Source organism: Jatropha curcas, chromosome 10 (genome assembly GCF_041381405.1).
Source record: "Jatropha curcas cultivar XTBG-Jc1 chromosome 10, XTBG_Jcur_1.0, whole genome shotgun sequence".
Classification (NCBI taxonomy): Eukaryota; Viridiplantae; Streptophyta; class Magnoliopsida; order Malpighiales; family Euphorbiaceae; genus Jatropha; species Jatropha curcas.
In genome coordinates, this window is record NC_143160.1 from 22,037,010 (window position 1) to 22,064,788 (window position 27,779).

General features: G+C 35.7%; 1 protein-coding gene across 5 annotated transcripts; it reads right to left on the reverse strand.

Annotated features, from left to right (window-relative positions):
* Positions 1 to 57: 57 nt before the first annotated feature.
* On the reverse strand, positions 58 to 27,779 carry IMPL1 (myo-inositol monophosphatase like 1). 5 transcript variants are annotated; one of them, XM_012234137.4, is made up of 12 exons: positions 27,319 to 27,779; positions 26,513 to 26,580; positions 19,109 to 19,242; positions 16,978 to 17,066; positions 15,296 to 15,353; positions 15,151 to 15,203; positions 14,553 to 14,651; positions 14,306 to 14,419; positions 3,835 to 3,936; positions 1,318 to 1,466; positions 736 to 787; positions 58 to 386 (listed from the first exon to the last, which is right to left on the reverse strand). In XM_012234137.4, exons 1-10 carry the CDS (start codon positions 27,619 to 27,621, stop codon positions 1,368 to 1,370), a joined length of 1,119 nt encoding a protein of 372 aa, XP_012089527.1. In that variant the 5' UTR covers positions 27,622 to 27,779; the 3' UTR covers positions 58 to 386; positions 736 to 787; positions 1,318 to 1,367. The 5 variants fall into 5 exon arrangements, with proteins under 5 accessions (XP_012089527.1, XP_020540495.1, XP_012089529.1 ...); XM_020684836.3 differs by having other exon boundaries at positions 58 to 399; XM_012234139.4 differs by lacking the exon at positions 736 to 787 and having other exon boundaries at positions 58 to 399.

The window sequence follows — 27,779 nt, forward strand, 5'->3', positions numbered from 1 at the left end:
TTAAGCATCACCTACAATCCGAAGAGGCTCGATTCCACAAACAGCACAGAGGACAAATGAAATGAATAGCTTTTCGAATTAATCATAATTTTATCGGTATTTTAAATTATAATTATTTCATCAATATTTATTATTAATATTTTGATTATCCATTAATTGGACCATTGATCCACCGGATAAACTAATAGCTCATCTATCCAGTTCTTTAGCCGGGTCAATGTCCGGACTGAGTTTAATAACACTGAATTAAACACATTGTTACATGATTATTCAAAGGTAATGAAACTAATACAAGCATTAAATTTTATGCTTCCTGTCATCATCATCAGCATTTCATTATTCTGACCCTCTTCAATTCCTTGTCTTCGCTTCCCGGTTCTTCAGCACTGTAGAAGAGGACTTCTTGTATCAATGACACAAAATAAAAAATTTAGTTTTAAATACATATTTTCTAGCTTTAAAAAAGGATTTTTTTTTCCCCCTATTTTCACCTGACTTATACAATTTGTATTTTTATTTTTCCGATCTGGTAAATTTATTTTCGACATATCAATTCAACAGCAAAAATCAATAAAATCGATATTGCCAAATAATGTGCATCAAATATAGAGTAAAAACCATTGAAAATAAAGAAGGAACCCCAATCAATGAGTAATATGTTGAGGCAAGGGATCATATAAGTAGAGGGAAAAGAAACACAATGTACATTTATAATGCCAGTTAATTTAATTTTACCTGCAAAGGAAATCTACAAGGTAGCCTGCTCTGGTGGTAACCAAACCATTACCTAGATCCATATGTAGTAAAAAACTTAAATTTGCCTCAACGAAACCGGTTTAAATTTTTACTTAGCTTCATACAGGTAATTCCATGAGAATTTTTAAGAACCATTTTGAAGCTTGTTTCCAATGATCACTAGTTTTAGATGAGCTTTGTTTGTGTTATCAAAGCCTACCAGATGAAACCAAGTAATACAAGGTTTTGTATGTATTATCATAATACATGAAACCCACATAGAACACTCAAGGAAACTTAGGTTTTTGTCTAAAGAGAAAACTACTCTTGTCATGATGTATTGCTTGTTTATTGTTTTGTCTAAGAGGATATCTAATCCTCAGACAGTCATCTCTGTACTACACTCTTATTTCTGCTTAACCAAAATATTTTTCTTTAAAAAGAAAAAGAAAGGACATAGTATAAGATTCTAACATATCAGATTGAGGATTTCAGACAAGAGATTTAGCCTATGTAAAAAATATTAAACGCACAAATGGTAAAAATGCAAGACAACACAAATAAGGGTATGACATGAAGCACCTGTTTGTTGCTGTAAAAGCTTTGAATGAGAAGAGAACTCTGGGCATATTTCAAAAATCTGTGCGATAATTTTCTGGCTTATACCACAGTGAGAAATCGATTCCTTTAGATTTTAATTTCTCAGTTGCAGGTCCAATCTTCTCTAAGAGCTGCATTTGAAAGAACATTAATAAATTACTTAGTTGAGGTAAGACTCAAAAGCAAGTAAAGCAACATCTTGCATTCCATGTGATGGGGACAACTTCAAATATCAATCTTAATGAGATGCAAAGAAAGTGACATCATTCTACACATGTACTACACATAATAATTTCACTTCCACATGATATCCTTGAGAGAGACAACCATGTTTCATATAGATAATATTTAAGCTTAGTTACACATAAAGATATATATAGATATAACTATAATTGTCTTTCCACATGATTCTATTGTATATATAATGAACTTCAAAATGAAATTAGGCAAAGATTCTTTATAAAATATCAAGACACTAGTAATGGAAAGTGATGGAAGATTAAGCAACAGTTTAAGATTTGATTACGTCAATATTCAAGATTTTAGTTTCTTAATGAGCATATACTTATTTTATTTGCTTGCAATTTTGAAACCACACCGTACCTGCTGTCTTATCTGTATAGCCTAATTTTGTTAAGCTTTCTAAACCCCAACCCTTTTTTCAAATCCTTGGACATTTTATCCCTTCATGTACTAAGACCTGAATGATTCAAAGACTCGGTACCAATAATATGCTTAAATTTCTTCTTTGGCCACAACATATCATCACTATACACAAGATCGTGCAATTTGCATACTACAACGGTGGCCAAGAACAAAATCTATCTTGATTAACATGAAAGGCCTGGCGATCCTATGAACAAGATACCACAAGCCCCAAAAAATTTGCATGCTACAGGGGTGATCAAGAACAAAAACTTTCTTGATTAACATGAAAGGTCTGATGATCCTAGGAACAGGATACCACAAGCCCAACTAAAGCTACCTAAAGATAATGTTTAATGCAAAACAGCAACTCAGTTTATTTATAAGACATAAATCCACTCGTAAGCCACAGCAATCAGAAAAAGTTATTTTTTCAGAACAAAAGGCAGGCTTTTCCTTTGAATAACTGAAGAAAAATTATATCCACATAAAAGAAAAACTTGATTTCAAGAAGGAAGAAAAGGCATCCCCCTGAAACCTATAGAAACAATCACCACACCCTCTGTGCAGAAACTAACAGTGAAAGCAATGTAGACATTAGAGTAATGATGAAGGAAAAAATTTAGAAATAAAGCATTGCTCTCACAATTGTTGCCGAAGAAATAAACCATCACCAATCTAAGTGATAGATAAAGAACAGGAAATTACATTCGAGATGAATTTCTAAGGGCTCGCATGGCTGACAATAACTCCAACCTTTTGCATCCTACTTATTTCGCTATAACTCAAACATATTCTAAATTCCCTTAAAGGCATGCATATATCCTCCAAAGGAATGTTTCTCGTACCACAGCTTTAAAGACCTGCTATTTTGCATATCAACACAATCATAACGGTGAATCATAGCAACCTGGACACACTGACATGGATAATAGGTTTTTTTTTTCTTTAAAATTCACAAACCATGACTGTTACACCTGGACTGCAAAACACCTACAGATCCCCACATCTGCAGCCGCAATTTAAAACCTTGTTCTTTATTCTCAAAGAAATTCCCCCCCATCCCCTCAATTCTCTATGCTACCCAGTATGAAGTATAAACACACAAGGAAAAGTGTCACAAGATGCCTTGAAGCCTTCCAAATTGTGGAGAAGTTGGGCCAAGATTGCCTATAAGAGTGCCTTGCATAATGGGCAGCTTGCTTGAAGAACTCAAGCATCTAGAATGCTCCAAACTAATCCATAAGCTTATGTATAAGATGGAAATGTAATATATTTTAGAGACTCAATTTTCCACCACAACTTAAAAGATGGAAGGGAGCCATAGTAGCCATAGTATCAAATGCTGATAAATAATCTTTATTGATAGAACTTAGGAGCATACAAGCAAACATGAGCATTGTACATCCTAAGCCTTGTACGTAAGATTTCTGTTTGGAAGAACATAAACCCTCCTCCCCCCACCCCCACAGAAAAAAAAAGACCACCAAAAAAAAAAAAAAAAAAAAAAAAAAAAAAAGATTGCTGTGTTATATATGATGGAAAAGAGAATTAAGTTTCAAAACTTCCGTTGACCATGTCCATGGCAGAAAAGTTAATGATTCATGCCCAACCATGTAATCGTACAAGAAGGACTACAAGCAGGTAATAGCCATTAATAGCCATGTAATCGGCACATTACGGTCACAACAGTTAACCATTGCTAGCAATGTTCTGTAAAAATGTGTTAATGAATAGCCAATAACCTTATAAATGTGAAGTTTTTCTTGCTTGTTGTCTACAATGAAGAGAAAGAAATACAGAAGATGATTAAAAAGATTTTTGTTGTCACAAAAAGGAGCAGCAAGTTTTAACCTTTGCATGCAGCACGCCGTTGGATACCAAAACAGATCTATCAAAAAGACAAAATTTTTCACCATCCATGCGAGTAACTGTCCCACCAGCTTCTTCAACCATCTGCTTGGAAAGAGGAAGAAAAAGTGGCATTGATAAATAAAAAAAAGAAAAATTGGAACTGAAACATCACTAAGAACTTCCCGTAACTGCAAATTTCCTGTCCAGTTTCTACACTATAATGTCCCTTCACCCATCTAGGATGGTCAGTTCTATGATTTTTTTCCTTTATTTGTATTAATTAGTTTGATTGCATATATTTTTTTATCAATAACTTGAAAGGATGAATCAAAATAAAAAGTATTGGATACTTTTCTAATAGTAATATGACATCCATGCAGACAAGCTGAGGGAAAATAATCATTTCTTTTATTTAGTCCATTATCCACGTCAACTTTCCATAGAGTACAAACTAACAAAGTATACAGCTCTTGATCGGCAAAGAAAATCTTGTCCCTCAAATATTGAAGTACTAAAATTTTTCTTTTAAGCTTTTACCAGAAAGAAATTGTGCACATCACTAACATGATGCCTTGTGGCTAACCACCTCACCCACTCACAAAACTAACAAATTTAATGATAGTACCAAAATGATAATAAAGGAAACCTTGAACATTAAGGCAATAATAAAAGAAATTCATGACCCAACATAAAAAAATTATTAAACCATAAGCTTTATTTTTAAGTGGACTTATATAATCTAGAATATCTTTGTATAGCCTATTTAGGAGAAAATATTGTTCCTTCTTTTTATTTTCCTATTTAGAGTTAGACTCTTGTGTATAAATAGGTTAGATGCAATCAAATTATTCAATACAGAAATAAAGAAAATCTTTCTCCTGTATCTTTCTCCCAACTGATTGTCTATGTTGAATATATTGTTGTAATTGGAAATGATTAAGAGGAGATCGCTAGCTTAAAGAAATTTTTAGTTAGGAGTTTGAGATTAAGGATTTAAGGGGTCTGGCGATGCTTTTTGGGTATAGAAATCGCTAGATCAAATAAAGGGATCTTTATCTCTCAATAGGATATATATTTTGGATCTCGTGGAAGAAACTGGTATGTCGGATTGTAAACCAGCTGACTCTCCCATTGAAGTTAACTACAAATTACAAGCAGGGTGGGAGAATCGATTGACCCAAGTCAATATCAGAAATTGGTTAGCAAATTGATTTATCTCTCACATACAAGATCAAATATAGCATGATTCTCGTAGTTCTCATCTTGAAGCTATCTTTCACATTTTAAGATATCTATAGTCTGCACCTGAAAGAGCTTTACTCTTCTCTAAGCATGGTCACCTTGTTGACGCGTGTCTTTATGCCCCCACCTAACCCAATGATGATACGAGGACGCAGAATGAAGGGTCACGGCCGTTCGGAAGTCTTTTAACCCAAGGATTTAATTTAAACCAATTTAAGGGTGTCTGATTTGCATTAGAGTTGCGTCACGCAGCTATTAGGTGCGTGACGGCACTGGCAGTTGCGTCACGCAACTCCAATTAAGACGACGTCACCCTAAAGGCTGACATAACTGTTTTTCATTCTGTTTGGGTACGTGGCAACGGTCCAAAAAGTGAGCTGCGTCACGCAGCTATCGGGTCCGTCACGCGGCCGTCAGTTGCATCACGCAGCTGTGTCCTGACCTACCTCTATAAATACAGCGTTTTTTATCTTATTCTGGACAAGAATTTTAGGGCACAAAAATACACACTTGCGGCTGGTTTTTTCTGCAGAAACTTTTTTGAGTTCTCTTGAAGAAAAACAACCATTAGAGATTAATCAAGTTAAAACGAAAATCATAAAAAGAAAAAAAAAAAGAAAAGAAAAAGAAGTGAGTGTTGAATCCTTGGAGATAAAAGCTTCTGGAACCCTGAAATCTCATTCTTTAAGGTGTTCAGATTGTTTACAATCCTCAATCTGAGGGTTAGGTAATTCTTTAAGACTTTTTTTGGTACTTTTGGTTGTTTATCCATTATTATTTATTTCATGGGTGCTTTAGTAGTGTGATCTTAGTTAAACGGTATTCTGCCCACTCTTGGATGTTTTTAGACTGTATTAAAGCATGTTTAAATAAAAAGAAAACGTAAAAAGGGTTGTTTGGAAAATAAATACGGACCAGAGCAGTTGCATCACACAGCCAGTAGTTCCGTCATGGATCTGGCAGTTGCGTGACGGAACTGTTCATGTCCAAAATACGGTTGCTTTACCCAGATCAGTTGCGTCCCGCAGCTATTAGATCCGTAACGGATCTAGTGGTTGCGTGACGGAACTGTTTGCGTTCATAATTTTATTTTGTTTTATTTAGTTTTATTTACTGTTTAATATTATATTTTAAATTATGGATTTGAAATAAACGGTTGACGAATCTGGAAGTTTTCCTAATTATGAACAGCTGCGTCACGCAGCCATTGATCCGTCACGCAACTGTTCTTCCATAGGACAGCTGCGTGACGCGACTGTTCTAGGGTTCCAGAAACGATTTTTGTTCTTTAAAAAAAAATAATTTCGTACAATTAAATAAATATTTAATTCTTTTAATAAGTCAAGAGACAACCAATTGTGGGCAGATTGCAGTTTAATCAAGTTTAGTATATTAATATATTATTATGCATGATTTCGGGTTTTTAGGGTTTCTTGGATTCAAATTGGGTAGAATGTATTTTTAGGTTCGGTTTGTGGCCCGCCTTTAACCATAAGGCAAGAGCGGGTCTTTTGTTTACTTTGACTTAACTGCTTTGGGTTGAATGGTTTGAATTGTTTTAATGATTATGAATGCAATGATTGAACTTGTTTGGGACGATTAAATAATTTTCCATATAGAAACTCGGTTCGATTTATTCGGGTTGGGTTTAAACAAATAATTTGGCTTTTCTGAATTAAAATTAGACATTGTAGGTTAAAAGAGGCCGGCTTTTCCGGGCGTCGGCTTCCAACGAGCCGACGTACCCAATTCCCTTACCCAGAATCGCACTTGGTGCGCCTGACCAGTTCTCTAAATTGGCCTTAAATAAAATTGGGTTTTAAATGAAGTCACTTTTAAAATTGGAAACGGTCTCATTGCCGTAAAAATAGGTGGACTCAAAATGTTTTATAAGACCGATTTATCGGCATCGTATCCAAAAGTGTTTTGTCACCACTGTCCTTAACAAAAATCACTCTTTTCCAAAACCAAACTAAAATCAAACGTTCTTCGGATCGCTCGGGGGCGGTGCGAAAACACACCTCAAAACTGAAGTCTCTATTGATGCTGATTGGGCTGGACCTCCTCATAGGAGATCAACTTCTAGTCATTGTACGTTTGTTGGAGGAAATTTAATTACTTGGAGAAGTAAAAATGAAGAAATTAAAAGAATATGTCGTATTTCTTTTTATTGTGTTCTATTTTTCAATCTCTACTCCACTATATATATACAAAAGATTGTTCCAATATAGGAAGTAATCTAAATAGGAATAAACCTAAACTAGGAAAGACAATATTTACTTTAATTACAAAGATTTCAACACTCCCCCTCAAGTTGGTGCATAGATATGACTCATGCCCAACTTGCAAACTAAAGGGTGAAACAATTTGCTATTCAAAACCTTTGTGAAAACATCGACTAGCTGCTCTTTTGAAGCTATATAGGAGACATTTATAAGACTCTCAACTATCTTCTCTTTTATAAAGTGACGATCAATCTCTATGTGCTTAGTTCGATCATGCTGGACTAGATTATTCATAATACTGATGGCTGCTTTACTATCACAAAACAAGGATATATTTGTTGTTTCAACCAACTTTAACTCTTCCATTAATCTGTGCAACCATAGGAGTTCACGTATTCCCTGTGCCATAGCTCTATATTCTGCTTCTGCACTGGACCTTGCAACAATAGCCTGCTTCTTGCTTCTCCATGTGACAAGGTTTTCTCCAACAAAAACACAATAACCTGAGGTTGATCTCCTGTCATCAAGGGAACCAGCCCAATCCGCATCTGTATAGCCTGTTAATGTCAAATGGCTATGTTTAGAAAATAAAAGTCCTCTACCTGAAGCTAATTTTAAATATCTTAGAATCCGATGCACAAGTTCTAAGTGAGCCTCCTGAGGGTCATGCATGTATTTACTCACTAAACTTACAGCATACGCAATATCTGGTCTAGTATGGGCAAGGAAAATCAACCTCCCGACCAATCTCTGATACCTGTCAACATCAACTGAACTTTCCACTCCAGCTTGAAGCTTATGATTGGCTTCAATAAGTGATTCTGCAGGTTTACATCCCAATATACCAATTTCTTTAAGGAGATCAAGGATGTACCTGCTTTGAAAAATAAAAATCCCTTTTTCTGATCTAACAACTTCTATCCCAAGGAAATATCTCAACTTTCCCAAATCCTTAATCTCAAACTCCCTAGCTAACAAATTTCTCAAGCGAGTCATTTCTTCTTCATTATTTCCAGTCATCACTATATCATCAACATAAACAATAAGCAATGTGATCTTACCTTTATGATGTTTAATGAACAAAGTATGATCAGCATCGCTCTAAATGTACCCAAAAGAAAGCATAGCTTTACTAAACCTTTCAAACCATGCTCTTGGTAATTGCTTCAGCCCATATAATGATTTCTTCAGTTTGCAATCTTTTTTTCTAGTCTTGTCATCACCAAATCGAGGAGGAATCTCCATATACACCTCTTCTTTCAAATCACCATGTAGAAAAACGTTTCTAACATCAAATTGACGTAATTCCTAGTCAAGATTGACTGCACAAGACACCAAAATTCTGATTGTATTCATCTTGGCTACAGGGGCAAAAGTTTCCTGGTAATCAACTCCATAGGTCTGACTGAACCCTCTGGCTACCAATCTAGCCTTATACCTCTCAATTGAACCATCTGCCTTATGTTTAACTGTCAACACCCATTTACATCCAACTGGCTTCTTTCCTGATGGAGGAGTTACAAGATCCCATGTCTCGTTTTTTGCCAAAGCTCTCATCTCCTCAACCATTGCAACCTTCCGTTTTGAGTCCTATAATGCCTCTTGCCAATCCTGCGGTATAGAAACAGAAGAAATAGACAAAACAAAGGCTCTATAGGAAGGGGACAGAGCATTATAAGAGATAAAATGGGAGATGGGATGTTTAGTGCATGTTCTAACTCCTTTTCTAAGAGCAATAGGAATATCAAGGTCATTGTTAGAAGGGCTGGAATCAAGATTAGGATCAAAATCAACAGGGATTAAAGAAGACTCATTAAGTTCTTGTTCAACTGTATTTTCAGGGCCTGAAATTGGAGATGACGGTTGATCAGAGGTCTCATGCTCCATGGTTGTATTTTTATTAGTTCGTCATGTGTAGGTTTTCAAATCAATTCTATCCAATCTTCCTAGAGGTTTGGGTGGTTGTTCTCTCTTCCTATCTATGTCTATAGGAATCTCCCCCTGGAAAGGAATGTCATTCATCACCTCTTCCATCTGATATTTCTCCCCCTGAAGAGGTGATTGGGAAGAAAAATAAGACTCAAATTCCCGAAAGGTAACATCCATACTCACAAAGTATTTTTTAGAAGGAGGATGATAACACTTGTATCCTTTTTGAGAGTAGTAGAGTAACCAACAAACACACACTTCAAGGCTCTAGGATCTAATTTGCTTAGACCATTCTGATGAACAAAAAAAACACAACCAAAGACTTTAGGAGGTACAATAAAAGAGTTTTTTCCTTGAAGAACCTCTAATGGAGTTTTGAAATTTAAAATACGAAGAGGCATACGATTGATAAGGTACGCAGCAGTCAAAATAGCATCCCCCCAATAGTGAACATAAGAGACCTAGCTACTTCCAATAAATGCCTATTTTTCCTTTCCGCTACTCCATTTTGAGCACTAGTATTGACACAACTAGTTTGATGTATAATACCATTAGAATCTAAATAGGCACGAAAATCTACATTCATGTATTCAGTATCATTATCAGTTCTTAGGATTTTAACATGCACATCAAACTGAGTACAAATCATTTTATGGAAGTTCTGAAAACACGAAAAAAACTTCATTTTTTGTTTTCATCAAATAAATCCAAGTCAATCTAGTGCAACAATCAATAAAGGTCACAAACCACTTATAACCAGAAAGAGAGACAGTTTTAGTGGGACCCCATACATCAGAATAATAGTAGCAAAAGGAATCAAATTTTTATTATTAATTGGAGAGTACGAATGCATGGTGTGTTTGGCAACTTCACAAGCATCACATACTAATGAATCAAAATCACACTTAGCAAATAAAGTGGGAAATAAACGTCCTTAAACAGAAAAAGAGGGATGTCCTAATCTCCTATGCCATTGAATAACTTCATGGGAAGGATTTCTAGAAGTTCCTAACAAAACTTGACCAGTACCCGAATTTGAAAAACGACAAATGTCATCCAACAGATACAGTCCATCGCGCAAGCTACCACTGCCAATCGTTCTCTCCCTGTTCAGTTCCTGAAATATACAATAAGTAGGGTAAAAAGTTACTTTGCAATTAAGTGCTTTTGTGATTAAGCTAACAGATAATAGATTAATAGGGAATCTAGGAACATGAAGAACAAAGGAGAGTTTAATATTGGAAGTACAGTCAATAGGACTTGTGCAGCAATCGGTACTAAGGAGCCATCCGCAATGCAAATTTTTTCTGTGCCTTGATACTTAGAATATGTGAGGAAATGTTTTATAGAGCCTGTTGTATGTTTATTTGCTCTTGAACCTATAACCCAAGAGGGTTTTGCAATTTTTGCAAGAAAGGTAAGAAAAGCATTATCTGAATTAACAAAATTAGAGGCTGCAATCTGAGTTGAGGAAGAATCAAGCTGTGACAACAATCGTTTCAGGGACTGAATTTCCTTATCAGAAAAGCTACCAACAATAGATGTTTCCTCAGATAAAGCTCCACCATCAGATATGTGTGCCTGCGGTCTAGAAGAACTGACCCGCTTCCCTCCACGCCCTTTAGTTGGGTGTCCATGTAATTTCCAACAGAACTCCTTAGTGTGTCTGTTCTTACCGCAATAGTCACAAAATAATTGATCTTTGTCTGAAGAACCGTTCTTTGCAGCCTGTATATGTTCTCTTGCAGAATTAGCAATCAACCCTGCTTTATCAATTGTAGATCTGTGAACAATAGCAATCCTCCGAGTCTCCTCTTGCTGTACAAATGAATATGCTTGACGTAAGGATGGAAAAGGATCTTGTCCAAGAAGTTGGACTCGAATCTGATCATACTCGTTATTTAGGCTAGCTAGAAAATCATACACATGTTCTACTTCAATCAACTTCTGAACTCGAGTCACATCATCAGCACATTTTGCTTGAAAGTCTTGGTAATAATCCAGTTCCTGCTATAACCCACTAAGTTCAGCAAAATACTGAGCGATAGTCAGATCTCCCTGCTTGGTTTCATGAACTTTCTATCGCAATTCATACCTCTGAGCATAGTTTCCAATTTGCGAATATGTCTGTGAAGCGGCATCCCATATCTTCTTAGTTGTATCAAGAAGCAAATAGCCTCGGGAAATAGTGGGCTGCATAGAATTTATTAACCAAGACATAATAAGAGAGTTCTCAGATTTCCATTTGTTAAAGCTCGGATCTATTGAAACTGGTTTAGTCGGTCCACCATCAAGGTATCCCTGCAAACCTCTTACTTCAATGAATAATAAACAAGATCGAGACCAAGCCAGGTAGTTTGTTCCATCTAACTTCACCGGACTACTCTGAAGTGAGGGGCTCTCTTGAGTGAAAACCCATATCTACCTTCTTTCCATCACTCATATTGTCAGACTAAAAACAATATTCAAGCGGCAGCGGCGAAGAACCAGCAGTGGTAGAAATAAACCAAAAAGGGAAAAAAATTCCAAAAAAGCAAAATTGGTGCTGAAGAACCAGTAAGGGAAAGTCGCCACAACAAGTCGAGGCCGCCGAAACAAGAAACGTCGACGGAGCTCGCCGGAAACAGCAGCACGCGCCGGCGCGTGAAGAACGGCCAGAATCTTCTAGAGGCCCGTGTGCACATGCGCATGGTCAGACGGCGACACGGTTTGGACGGAGGGTCGATCGGCGGTCGCTCTTCCTTCTGAGCCAGGCGGTGATGACCAACTCCTACTCCCGGCGGTACTGTGTGTATGTCAGCCCACTCTCAAACCGAAACCGTTGCCGAAAAATTCACGGCAATGGCTCTGATACCATGAAGAAATTAAAAGAATATGTCGTATTTCTTTTTATTGTGTTATATTTTTCAATCTCTACTCCACTATATATATATATACAAAAGATTGTTCCAATATAGGAAGTAATCTAAATAGGAATAAACTTAAACTAGGAAAGACAATATTTACTTTAATTACAAAGAAAAGTAGAATGTGGTGGCACAATCGAGGGTGGAAGCAAAATATAGAGTTATGGCTCAAAGGGCTTGTGAATTGTTATGGCTGGAAGATAAATGGAAAAGTTGCAAATGCTGTAAAGAGAGGATTCAACATTTTTCTGTGATAACAAGGCAGCCATTAGCATTGCAAATTGAGCATGTGCAATATCTGTGCACCAACTTGAGGGACAGTGTTGACTTATGTAATCTAAAATATCTTTGTATAGCCTATTCAGGAGAAAGCATTGATCCTTCCTTCTGTATATTTTCCTATTTTAGAGTTAGATTCTTGTGCATAAATAGATTAGATGTAATCACGTTATTCAATAAAAAAATAAAGAAAATCTTTCTTCCATACCTGTCTCTAATATTTCAACATAAAGTTTTCTCTAAGAATTGTCAACTAATTTGGGATTAAGGCTTAGTTGTTGCTCTTGTTCTTGTTCTTGTTGACGTTCCCTAAGCATTGCCAATCTACATTATTTCTTAAGTAGTTACAAACTACAAAAGAAAAGAAAACAATTTTACATCCCAAACAATCAGCAACTAAATCACCTTGAATCCAAGACATAATGCATGTTCTTGGTTCAGTCCATGCAATTATAACATCCTACATTTTCTTTACCTAGTCTCTTGTTATTGCAGATACTAGTTAGTTTCCCAATTGTAACAGCTTGATAACTTCAGTTGGAAGAGTGGTTAATGAATTATAATTTTTGAACATTAAATTTACCCTTCTATTTAATTGTTTTTCTTAAAGAAATCTGTTTAAGATATGGAACTTGTAATGCAGAATACTGGGTAAATTATACTAATGGTCACCTAATTTTACACTTAATTTTGTTTAGGTCACATAATTTCAATTTGTCATTCTTTAGTCACTCAACTTTAATTTTTGTTTCAATGGGAGGTCACTTATTGAAATCCAGTAATCAAAACAGTAATATGACATTAAAAATTATATATATCACAAAAATAAAATCATGATTACGAAGGAATATAAAAAATAAAAATAAATAAAAAAGAAAAGATAATACTACACAATATAAAAAATAGGGTGAAAATTTTTTTCTCTTTTATTTTTTTTAAACTTGTTTCATGTAAATGATATTATTTGTTAATTAAATTAATAGATAGATTCCAAATTAATGTATTGGGACAAAATAATTATTTTGAAAATAAAATGTTTATTTTTATTACAATATTAGTATTTTCAATGATGGTATTCTGGTGAGTGACCTCTCGTTGAAACAATTATCAAAATTTAGTGACTAAAAAATGACAAATTAAACTCATGTGACCTTATGAAATTAAATGTAAAGTTAAGTGACCGTTGGTATAATTTACCCACAGAATACTAATAAAAATATTCAGCAAAGCAATAAAACTTCCTAGTCTCCTATGCTAGGAGCAGGGATAAGGAGAATAGCGTGAAACAGAAGCTAGAATCCAAATCAGGTTTTTGCCATTATAGATTCCCAAAAAGTGTGTCATTATTACTAAATGGTTACATTTAAAAAGGACGTACTACTAAGCCAAAGTGAAATCGCCACTTCATATGTTTGGAATCATTTATTTCATACCGAGGAAAACTAGTAATACGATGAAATTTAATGGTTTCTTGATAATGGAACAGAGTTTTGCAGGAGGAAAGATGTTCAAAGATTATGGTACTACGTAGTTTTTGCTCTAATTTTAAGTATGTTCGAAAGAAAGGCCCAGATCTTCAAGAATAAAAAATAATAATATTCCTGGAATTTTACTTGTTCTTACTACACAGTGTTTGAAAGGAGTATTTTCAGCCCATCAATGAGATTGGTCCGATGTTACTCTGTCAATTTTCTTTTGTTGGTACATTTTATGAAGATTATCCTCCAATTTGGAATTCTCTTCCTTCTTTATGATATCTTATTCATCTTCTAAATGAAATTCAAGCAACATGCTTGAAGGCTAAAATCCCACCAAATAATAATTCAACCCTCAAATTAGGAAATAGGCAATTTCATAAGCAAATGCATCTAACAAGATAAAGAACTTTACCAGGACACCAGCAGCCATATCCCATGGTTTTAGGCGGTATTCCCAATATGCTTCAACAATGCCAAGAGCTACATGGCACATGTCAACTGCAGCAGCACCAAGCCTTCTCACACCCTACTTGATATATATTGGGAGATAGAGCAAGCGCAAGAAAGAAAATAAAAAGATCATGTGTTTTTTACACTAGGTTAAAAAATTACCGAATCAGACACACGGGCAAATTGGAAAAGGAAAATGGCAATAATACCCTGCTGATATCAGTATACTCCTTGAATAATTCAATGTTGGTAGCCCACGCATCATCGTGGTCATAACCAAATCCAGTCACAAGAAGGGACCGCTCCACCTAGAAAGGAATAATGCAAACAAAAGCAGAATAAGAAGGTGCGGTTTTTAAAAATTATCAAGCATCTTTATTGTTATAATCTGATTTTTCATTTCTCCTCCCCCTTTTCCATGATTGGTAAAGAAGAGAACATTTAAAATATGCGAAATCAAAAGGGACAAAAAAATTACAGCAGCAAAACATTGATTAAGATCAGCATACTGATTTGTTTTATTATTTACGTGTCCATTTAGCTTTTCACTTATTAGCAATTCTAGAAGAGAGAGAGAGAGAGAGAGAGGGGGGGAGAGAGAGAGACACACACAGAGATGATACTTGGCCCGTTTTTTTGTGTGTGCGTTCATAAGTGTAACGTCACAACTCTGAGAGAATAAGTTTCCTTCTAAGGACTACATAATGAAAATTTTCGTTTAAGCACAACAACATTCGGCTGATATATTAGACTTATTTGGTAATATATCTGAGCTCATGGATCTTCAATTAAGATCTGATCCCTCACCTTATCCGTTTGACTCACATAGATTTTTTGGCCATTACAAAATGCTCCTCCACCTAAGACAATCAGAATTAGTTCCATCATGTATCAACTTTAGCATAGGAAGTAGATAAATAAAAATTAAAAACATTAAACTTGGATTTCTTACCAGCAGTAGCTGAGAATAAACGAGTATTCCAGGCCATATGGCCCCCAACAAACTCTACCTGAACAAAGACAGCCACATCATCAATTTACACATTTTTCCTGTCTGATGGTAGGTACCATTTTCTATAAGTGCATCTAAAATCTTTTGTTTCTTTCCTAATACTGAAAAAAGAAGCAAACACGATTTCGCTATCTTTTAAATGAAAAAGAACGAAAACAAACACCACCACTACTAGGATGTTACTTATCACAAAATAGCTTCTTAGCTATGGCTTCCTATTTTTACATTAAAGGATCACTAGTACAACCTCAAATGACAGACAATGTGGGCTAAATTGAGAGAAGCTGGAAGCACTCTTCAATTTAAAAATACTCATCACATTCAATCTCCAATCACTAGGTCAAAGCTATAAACGCTCATTGAAGAAGACTGCAGCCATTTAAAATATTCATGATGCCTTTCCCCAAAAGATTCAAGCAATAAATGCTGCCATTTCTAAAACTTGAATGAATCTCATTTTTAATTGCCCTTAAGAAGTGCAAACCGAATGAACAATCATGCCAGCAGCCACAAATGCAGCTCAAGCACTCCTTAGTGAATAGCATGAAGCCATAAATTCTCCTCAACTTTCAAAAGAGATAGACATACATAGGTACAAGATGAAAGGAACATGAAATAATCACAAATATGACAATCAAATTTTAAACAAGAACAAGAGAAATATCTTGTTATGAGCACACAGTTCTATTAATTGCTATTAATTGAATACTGGGATAATGGAAACAAAGAATTCATATAGCCAGACCCCAACTAGTTTGGGATTAAGGCTTAGTTGTTGTTGTTGTCTGCACAGCACTAATATACAGCTTCTTCAATTCAAAACATTCAAGTCAAATCAATAGTGGAATCTGCACAATGCATCTGAACGCATGCAAGATGTTATGGAGCTGCTGTACTTGGGTAGTTTTATTGCTGTATATAAGGTAGTTTTATTTAGTTATTCGGTTTTTATCATATGTTATTATCAGTTTCTTTTGTTAGTAAGTATTAGTGGGGTGCTTAAGCAAGTTACTTATTGTAATAGGTAGTTATTAGTGGGTAGTTATTGTAGTTGGTTTAGCTTTGCATTTAGTTGTTTAAAAGACTGTGGTATCAGAAAAAAAATGTAAGCAGAATTTTTAGCTTTTGTTTTATAATTGAAACATGTCTAATAGAAAGTTGATATAGGCTTTACATAGCATATGCCTAGCTCTGTTCCTACTTTCCTTTTCAGTAAAAAGAATCATTATAGGTCAGAATTTTTCATAGTATTAGAAGAAAGAATTTACTAGGTTAGAGAAAAAATTTTCAATTTAAAACTACATCCTAAACTTATACTTTTTCTTCAATATCAATCTAAACTCTATAGTAACTTCATATGAACTTACTGGGTTATAGAAATGCAACACCTGCTCTGTCTCTCCTTTTTCTTTCATTTTTTGTTTCATCTTGGCTCATGCTGCTGACCGTTGCTTTCTTTCTTCTCATAAATTTATAATGAAGGGTATCCACCTACTGTTTGTTGTACTAGGTCAATAAAATGAGATGGAATGGCATAGCTAATCATTTTGGACACAACCATACAAACTTTTACATAAAAGTGAGAGAGAGAGAGAGAGAGATTAAAGTTCTGTGACCAGTACCACAGCAGCGGCAGTAGGATGTCCTCGATACAGAACTCCCACACTGACAGCAAAGCTGGGATAACCATGAGCAAAGTTTGTTGTTCCATCTATGCAAATAGCAATCTCATGATAAGCGCATAACTCACACAGAAACGTGGAAAAATGGATAAAAAAAAAAAGGCTCATGAACTCAGATTCATGTGCACCCACAGAAACACAAACAAATTAACGCAAGATAGCATCTATCTGCCACATTACATGCAGGCTGTTTGGCTTAGTAGTAGATAGTTGAGCCCCAGCAATTGATTGAAGATGCTTGCTAATAAAAATTTATTGTCCAGCATTTAATATTTCAACTCTACCTCTTGAAATTTGCTAAGAAATTTTTAGGCAACAAGAAGTTTACTGACTTCATTCAGACCATTGAAGCAACCAAGAACAGGTGGAGTAGAAGATAATCATGGTCAAGCAAAGTCAAGATCAACAGCCATTGACTTCCCCTAGCACTTGGCTATTATTCAATTGAACTTACAACTCCAAGAATTGTTGCTGCTGGTATCTTACAAGTTAAAATTGTGTATCACCCACATAAAACAGCATAAAATCTGGAATTCAGGATTAGGATGCAAAGTTTGACTATGATTCCATCCTCAGAAAAACAAGGTTTTTTTCTTTTCTCTCCAAAGTTGCAAATTTGAATATAATCATCTAAAATTGCTAGACCATAAAATTTATAGGCCATAATATCTCCAAAGTTCTCTTAAACTTCATGCTACAAATCATTAAAGATGTTTATAGGCCATAAAATTTATTTCAAATACTCTTTTCCTAACTGATTTAATTTAAGGAGCTTTCTTATAAAATGGAAAGACACTAACACTCTATATTTACCCTTTTCTCGAAAAAAAGAAAAAAAGAAACAAACTTAAACTTTAAAGACATTTATAGTGATTAAATTAATATACGTAATCAAGCAGCTTAAATAGTATGCATGTGAGTTTTTGTTCACATGTGAAAAAGTATTGATTTCATTACGTAAGTAGTAAACTCATACAAAATATGTTCTTTATTGATTGAAATTTGAATTTACTAATATTTTTCATACTATTTCATCTGGAACCCCTTGGAAATTTTTTGCCTCTATCACTGGGTGCATGAAAAGCATTGATACAGCTCAAAGTATTTGAATATTTTTCAAATCAAAGAGCATATAAACCATTTGAGTTTTACAGGTTCTGATAATCAATAATACACTTAGCAAAAAGTTTTAGTGGACAGTTCTAAGCAAATCATTTCTCTGTCTCTTAAATTTTAATAGCCCTTGACCCTTATGCTTTGTTCGGATGGATGGCTCTTTGGAGTGCAAGGTAAGGTAAGGTTAAGTTATTGGGTTATTTTAGAAGAGGGTTTCAATGAGTGGAAGGTTTTTTATCATTATTTGAAGGGTTAAAAACCTAATATTTTTCAACCCACCAAATTGGGTGTTGGGGAGGGCTAAAAGTTCTAGATTTCATATTCTCCATGTTTACTTATCAAAAACCCCAAGTTGCATTATCTACATTTATTCTCAATAAAAATTTTATTTTAATGTACCTGAAGATTTAATTTAGAAAGAACTAGTTTAACATTTTGTAAATTAATATTTCATTAAAATAATAGTTCTAACAAATTATATATACGAAATAACAATTGTCATAAGGAGATTTCTGTAATCTAATATTTAACCTTACTTTCTAATTCTTTCAAACCAAACAATATAATATTACTAAACCTTGTTTACCTTACTTTCGTTCCAAGCATAAAAAGATACCTTCACCTACCCTATTATTCCTTATCTTACCTTCCCTTACTTTAATAAACCTTCCTTCACTCCATCCAAACAAAGCCTTAAACTTGAAGGCTTTCAATAAAATCCATAGTAAACAAAGCGACTGGAAAGTCTTTGCATATCACATACTACTAAACATACAGCCAAATCTACAAATAATAATAAAATTCATGACCAGAAATATAGTCAACACAAAGATTGAAGAAAAAACCTTTATATTCCATATAACTATAATTCCAAAATCCAGTAACAGAGAACTCCGTCAAGGAAAGGCAAAAAGAACAAAAGAAAAAAAGGAATAAATAGTGAGAATAGGCAAACCTAGAGGGTCAATGCACCAGAGATAATCAGATAATGTATCTCCTACGACTCCTCCCTCCTCACCAAGAATAAGATGATCCCCGAAATTCTTTCTGACAACTTCTAATATAGCAGCCTCACTCATTTTATCTGTCCTGCAAGAAATTTGCATTAATGAAGAAAATCTAGTCTGGAGCTAGATCCAGAAACAGTCTTATTAAGAATGCAAGCAATGACAGATTAAGTTACTTCACAATTTTAAAGTGAAAAGTTTCTTATTGTTCATACCAGTATATCTCAGCTGTTCAAACACATCTAATAATGCAGCAGAGTTGTCTAGGTAAACTAAAACAATATATATTGTGACCATAGTGATGCTAGAAATAAAGAAAAACATGTTATTTGATCAGATGAGCAGAGAAGCTTCAATGTGATTACTTTTGGTTTTTAAGTTCCATCTTGCAATGATGATATTTAAGAAGATATCATCCACAAGTCAAAGCAAAATTGTTGAAATGGAGAAAATGAATGCATTGCTCTCTGTCCATACACCGTATCTTAAATTAAAGGTAAATCCGAAAAAATAGTGATCAGCTACATTCATGTTTGTTAATAAAAAAGAAGTCCATGAAACAAAATAATTGACGTTAAGGACTAATTGTAAATAGAGTTCTGTTAGGAGTTAGATTCCTAATAGGTTTATAGTATCCTGTATATGTATATATATGTGACCCTATTGGTGAAAAAACATACAACAATAATTTTCCACATTCTTCTACATGGTATCAGAGCCACTGGGCTCGTTATTTTTTTTTCTCTGCTCTTTTTTTTTGTGTTGAAACTACAGGCAGAGGTAGTTTTTGGTGACTGCCAGTCTAGGTCACCCACATAGGCTGGTGTTTTTGTCTCACCGCCACCCTAGGAAGAAGGACAGGCCGCTGATCGGCTCTCCCTCCGAATCCGGTCACCGGAATCCCCGCGAGTGGGCTTCATGCGCCACTCGAAAGTTTCTGCCCTTCTTCACGCGCTGGCGCGTGAGGGCGCGTCCGGCCATCTCCGTTCACCGGCTCTCAGTTTCCGGCGTCGATTCTACCAGTACAGTGCAACCCAGTGTGTTGCGTCGGCTCTCTTTGACTTTTGTGGTGTTTTTTGTGCTGCACCTTTGCTGTCGCCTTGCCGGGTACAGTCTGAATTTGTGAATTTATATTGTGCTGCTGCCTATTTGCTATTCTGCTATCAAGTTACCAAGAATTGTGGTTTTCCTTTGCTATGTTACATTTGTTTTTGAGCGTTTCATCACAAATCATGGAGACTTCAGAATCGAAACCTGTCATCACTGATGTGATGCCATTACTGAATAAAATAACGGAACACAAACTTACTGGCTCCAATTTTCTAACATGGAGTAAAACAGTTCGTATATATTTTCGTAGTTTGGATAAGGATGACCACTTGACCAATGATCCACCTGAAGGAGCTACTAGGCAAATCTGGCTTAGAGAGGATGCTCGATTATTTTTACAGCTTCGGAATTCGATTGACAGTGAGGTAATTGGTTTAATTAATCATTGTGAGTTTGTTAAGGAACTGATGGATTATCTTGAATTTTTGTACTCGGGAAAAGGTAATCTATCCCGTATGTATGAGGTCTGCAAAGGATTTTATCGAGCCGACCAGCAAGATAAACCCCTCACAGCTTATTTCATGGAATTTAAGAAGATTTACGAGGAGCTTAATGTTTTATTGCCATTTAGCCCCGATATTAAGGTTCAACAGACTCAGCGAGAACAAATGGCTGTAATGAGTTTTCTTGCAGGTCTTGCTCCGACTTTTGAAACTGCCAAATCACAGGTTCTTTCAGACAGTGACGTAACCTCTCTTCAGGAGACTTTTGCCAGATTACTACGTACTGACGGTTCTCATACCCCTTCCCCTTATGATAATAGTGCCCTTGTGAGTCGTAATCACATAGTTAGACAGCCAGGAAACAGAGGAAGAGGAGGACATAACCGTAGTAATGGACCAATTAATCAGGAGGCAAGCATTCTTATCTGCCGTTATTGCCATGAACCTGGTCACACTAAACGGTATTGTAAGAAACTGCTAAATAAGCCCCCAAGGGCAAATATGGCCACTCAAGATTCTGCAGTTACTTCTTCTGAGAACACTGTAACAATTTCTGCTGCGGAGTATGCTGAGCTCTCTAAATACCGCTCTTCTAAGTCTACTGATTCCTCAATTGTTGCTGCTGCCAATTCAGGTACTCCTACTAAATGTCTTATGTCTACCTCATCAGAGTGGGTCATTGATTCTGGTTGCACAGATCATATGACAGGTAACCCTAGTCTCTTATCCTTAGTTAAAGAACCTGAACAATTTAATCGTCATGTTACTCTTGCTGATGGGTCCACATCTTCTATTAAGTGTGTTGGCACCGCCAATCCCATCCCATCTCTTCCGTTGTCTTCTGTTTTTTGTTTGCCTCGTTTTTCGTTCAATCGATTATCTGTTAGCAAAATTACTCGTCTACTGAATTGTTGTGTTAAATTTTATCCTACCTATTGTGTGTTTTAGGATCTTTTGACGAAGCGGATTATTGGTAGAGGACGTGAGTCTGGTGGCCTTTATCTTCTGGATGAACAAGTTTCGTCATCTCTGGCTTGTGTTGGTGCTCTCTCTCCTCTTGAGGTTCATTGTGGTTTAGGTCATCCTTCATTGACTACTTTAAAGAAGTTGTGTCCGCAGTTTCAGTCTTTATCAATTTTAGAATGTGAATCTTGTCAATTTGCCAAACATCATCGTTTACCTTTAGTTCCTCGAGTCAATAAACGGGCTTCATCCCCTTTTGAGTTAGTTCATTCTGATGTTTGGGGTTCATGTCCTGTTATTTCTAAAACTGGCTTTCGATATTTCGTAACTTTTGTGGATGATTATTCTCGTGTTACTTGGTTATTTTTAATGAAAAATCGTTCTGAGATATTCTCTATTTTCTGTTCCTTTTGTGCTGAGATTAAAAATCAATTTAATACCTCTGTTCGCACATTGCAAAGTGACAATGCTAAAGAATATCTATTTACTTCCTTCCAATCTTATATGTCACAAAATGTATTCTTCATCAAACATCTTGTGTTGATACTCCTCAAAATGGGGTTGCAGAAAGAAAAAATCGACATCTTCTTGAGGTTGCTAGGGCACTCCTATTTCAAATGAAGGTCCCTAAACATTTTTGGGCGGATGCCGTCTCTACTGCATGTTTTTTGATTAATCGCATGCCTTCTTCTGTGCTTAATGGTGCCATTACTTATAGTGTCTTGTTTCCTTCTAAACTTTTATTCCCTATTGAACCTCGTATTTTTGGTTGTACTTGTTTTGTTCGTGATGTTCGTCCACAGGTTTCTAAATTAGATCCAAAATCCCTTCGTTGTATTTTCCTTGGATATTCTCGGCATCAAAAGGGATATCGTTGTTTCTCTCCCGATCTTGACCGTTATCTTATTTCTGTCGATGTCACATTTTTTGAGAATACTCCATTTTTTCCTTCTCCTATATATAAGAGTGAGGGGGAGGATGATGAGTTTTTAGTCTACACTATCCAACAATTTCCTAGCTCTCCTGCTCCTGCTCTTGTTCCTGTTCCTGAATTTGCACCTGCTCCTGCTCCTGCTACAGCGTCTGCTCCTCCTATCCCCCCTCCTGCACCAGCATCTATCCGCCCTCATTTTGAACAGGTTTATTCCAGGAGACCAGGAACTCTTGACTCACTTCCCCTATCTACCGCTTCAACAGAAGATCCGATTCCCTCCACTCAACCTGAGCCTGTGCCATCCACTGCTCCGTCAGACCTTGACCTTCCCATTGCTCTTCGAAAAGGTAAACGCACGTGTACCTATCCTATTTCTTCTTTTGTTAGTTATGATCATCTTTCTCCTTCATCTCGTTGTTTTGCAAGTAACCTAGACTGTCTCTATCCCTAAAACTGTTGTCCAAGCTTTGTCCCATCCTGGTTGGTGTGCAGCAATGAAAGAGGAGATGGCTGCCTTAGATGCTAATGGTACTTGGGATCTTGTGCCTCTCCCGGCAGATAAGAAAGCTATTGGTTGTAAATGGGTTTTCACAGTTAAAATGAATCCTAATGGATCTGTTGCCCGTCTCAAGGCTCGATTAGTTGCTAAAGGCCATTCTCAGATTTATGGCCTTGATTACTCTGATACTTTTTCTCCTGTGGCCAAATTGTCTTCTGTTCGTTTGTTTATTTCTTTAGCAGCTACTTTTGACTGGCCTTTACATCAGCTGGATGTTAAGAATGCCTTTCTTCATGGGGATCTTCAGGAGGAAGTTTACATGGAACAACCACCAGGCTTTGTTGCTCAGGGGGAGTTGGGTAAAGTGTGTAAACTTTGAAAATCTCTTTATGGCCTAAAACAGAGTCCTCGAGCTTGGTTTGGTAGATTTTGCAATGTGGTTCACCAATTTGGCATGCAGAAGAGTACTTCTGATCATTCTGTATTTTTCAGAAGTACTAACACTGGTTTGATTCTACTTGTGGTTTATGTTGATGACATTGTTATTACAGGGAGTGATTCTGCAGGCATTACATCACTCAAGTCATTCCTCCAGACTCAGTTCCAGACAAAAGACTTAGGATTGTTGAAGTATTTTTTGGGCATAGAAGTATCTAGGTGTAAGAGAGGCATCTTCTTATCTCAAAGGAAGTATGTCCTTGACTTACTAAAGGAAACTGGAAAGTTGGGTGCCAAGCCATGCAGTACTCCAATGACTCCTAATTTGCAACTTTCTATTAATGGTAAGCTATTTGATGATCCTGATATGTATAGAAGATTGGTGGGCAAACTGAATTATCTTATGGTAACACGTCCAGATATTGCTTACTCTGTGAGCGTCTTAAGCCAGTTTATGTCTTCTCCTACTGTTATTCATTGGGAAGCTTTATGACAAATTTTGTGCTACTTGAAAGGTAATCCAGGTGATGGCCTCCTTTACAGTAATCATGGGCATTTGGACATTAAGTGTTTTTCGGATGTGGATTGGGCAGGTTCGAAGGTTGATAGAAGATCAACTTCAGGATATTCTGTCTTTGTGGGTGGAAACTTGATATCGTGGAGGAGCAAGAAACAAAATATAGTCTCACGATCGAGTGCTGAATCAGAATATCGAGCTATGGCGCGATCTACTTGTGAGACAATTTGGATTCGTCAATTGTTAGAGGAAATTGGCTTCAAGTCATCCTTGCCTGCAAAGTTATGGTGTGATAATCAAGTTGTTCTTCACATTGCATCAAATCCAGTATTCCATGAACGAACAAAACATATCGAAATTGATTGTCATTTCATTCGTGAAAAGATACAACAGGGTGTTATCTCTACAGGGCATGTTAAAACAAGTGAACAGTTAGGAGATATCTTTACAAAAGCTCTAAATGGACCTCGGGTTAACTATCTTTGTAACAAGTTGGGCATGATTAACATCTATGCTCCAACTTGAGGGGGAGTGTTAAGGACTAATTGTAAATAGAGTTCTGTTAGGAGTTAGATTCCTAATAGGTTTATAGTATCCTGTATATGTATATATATGTGACCCTATTGATGAAAAAACATACAACAATAATTTTCCACATTCTTCTACAGACATGAAAATGTTAAAGGTACAAATGTGAAAACATAAGAAACAGAATATGCAATGGTAATGTGAAGGTGAGGATAAGCTGAAGGAGACGCATCAAAACAATATGACCATATCCAACAAAGACTTGATTATGCAGAAATGTGGCTGAATAAGTTGGCAAACAGGAAATATTAGGGGCAGCAGTTTTAGACATAACAGAAAATCACAAAGAGAAACCAAAACTATGTGATGAGACCCTGTCCAAATCAAACATCACCTGATATATCCTGTTTGGAATACAAATTAGGTCATTACTATTTTGAATCAATTGTAGCAAACTGAGATATAAACACAAACTTGACACAACTATCAACATGAACATTATCTCCAACACAAGTTGCTGACCACAGGAAAAAGCGAGAGAGAAATGACATGGTCTAAAAGTGAATGAAAAACTAAAATATTAGTACCGCAGATCTTTATAAACAAAAAAAAAAAAAAAAAAAAAAAAAAAAAAAAAAAACGAAGCATAAAAGGAACCGGATAGCTAACTAATAAGAGTTCACAGTTAAGGATTAGAAAAGATTAGTTGAGCATATTGAGAATAGTTAAACTGGATAAAAGTGAAATAGAATTTAAAAAGGTTTTTATAGAGATGTCAGTTTGGCATGTTGTTTAAAATTTTAAGCAAAAGTAAGCTCTTAGATGATTTGGTCAAAATTTATCAGAAACTACTTCTAAGGGGGTTTCTAGAATGCCTTGACCATAAACATCCCAAAAGTCCTCATGAGTAGCCAACAGATGATTTTGTTAAAAGGAAATTATAACGACAAACCCAAATAAAATATTGAGATACTATAAGCCTCCCACATATAGGGAATTCTCATGCCAGTCATTCTTGATAATTTAACTATGAAAAAACGAAAGTAAAACATGTTAGAATAGCGTTAGTGCATAAGTGTTGACGTAGGCTAAAAAATTCTCTAATTTTTTCCAGTAGAATGTCAGAATAGCTGCTGGAACCAGATAAGAAACCAATGCTTTGCAGTATAAATATTTCATCTTCAGAAAATAGACAAATAAACTTATTTTTTAGCAATAATTGAGGTTTGAAATTCTTGTTAATCTAGCTGATGCCAAATAAGGGGAGGTAGAATTCACCCTGAAAAACCTGCTTAACAAGGGAGGGTGCCCACTCAATTATGAGGCCAACTCTGCAAGACTGGCTCACCACCAAGGGTTATTTAATCCTCAAGCCAAAAGAGCAGCTGGAGAGTGAGTGTGACACCAATTTGATACTTAATAAAGGGAGGTAGAAGCCATCTTGAAAACAAAGTTGCCAAGGGAGGGTGCTACCCACTTATAAGACCCAGAATACCTCTCTAACAACCCAATGTGGGATTTTTCCCACATCATGGGCACTCATTTTATTGAAATGTCTAACCTATATAATTAATCAATTTCAGAAATAGGAACATTGTTTAGTACATAGAAAAACATTCAGCACTGTAATTATGGTTACTGAACAAATTTATATAGGTACATTTACAATGTCCAAAGCAGAAAAAACCATGATCATTCTAATTATGGTTACTATTCTAAAACAACTCAATCAACAAGTTTGTTAAGGGTGCATCTACAATATCCAAAGCAGAAAACTATGATTTATAATAACATTGAAAAATAAAGTGAGAATCTTACTATTCCTACATCATGAAAGTGACACATTTTTCACTTTAAGATCATAACTTTGTTTGATGGCATATTATTAGTGAGATATAAAAAATATTGATAAGTTCTTACTCTGTCACCAAGTCAGTAAGTCCTTTATACGAGATATTTCGAGGCTTATTCACCGCGTCCATCACTACCTGGATGGAAATAGAGAATGCTTCAGTAACCACAAGGAGATACTGAAAATCTAGAAATATTACATCTCGTTCTAAGAATTATTTTAAGGTTTCTTTAAAATAACAATGACTAAACAAGCCATAAAAGTGAAACAATTAATGTTCCAAGAATTAGTAACAGAATCATACAAGAATTTACTCTTAGTCCAAACAACAGTTGTATCTAATTCTTCTAATTGTATCAATTGGAACCACAGTCAAACTTTTATCCAAAATTACTGCTAATTCGTTAATAAGGACAATTAACCATGAGATATGGACCTACAATGTGCCAAGAACAATCTGATGTGACATAAACTCCAATTTCTAGAGCATATATGGCTCCAACATCAAATGTAAAATCATATATTTCCAGGTCCTCCAGGAACAGACTTCATGCTTAGTTTCCTACTTCTAGTACAGTGTCAGTGTAACTTATTATTCGTATTAACAAATAAACAACAATTTTAAATCAACTGAGCAGAATAAGATTCCAACAATTAAAGTTTGTGACTTCAAAATAAGAAATTTTGAAAGATTCAAAATAATCATAAGAAGAGCCAAAGTTCCAAATTTTATTATCATTAAGCCTAAAAATTAAAATTTCTATAAAACTGAAACAAACAAATGAAAATAGCATACTAAAGAAAGGAAACGCAAACAAACAGCTATAATTAGAGTCTATCTCATAATTCAAAAAACAGAAACAGAAAAACAGACCTCAGCACCGGTCTTTGCAGCAGTCTCAACTACTTGAATGAGCTGGCTAGTTGGTATAGGTCCAGTTGATTGGGCACCCACTTTGGGATATTGCTTTTGATTAGGAAACTCTGACACTACAGCCTTCGTACATAAATTTCTTTTAGGTTTTAGCTTCAAGTGAATACTGCCATACCCACACTGGGAATTTTCACTATATCTTTGTGGAAAACATTGGTTTAGGTAATTGGAAGGGGGAAATGATCTGGGTATGTGAGAAAATCTAAGAGGCATGTTTGTGGAAAAGACTAGCGATCTGCCCATTTCAATGCTAATAGAGGCTTCAAAGTTCAAATGCTGTGATTGATACTTTCAGTTGCAGAGAAGACTTGTTTTTCCGTTTTCTCTTTAGAGGATCTGATGAGGCATGAAAGTGTTGTGCATCAACCAAATATTTTCTTGTCTGTATTCAAATGGGAAAA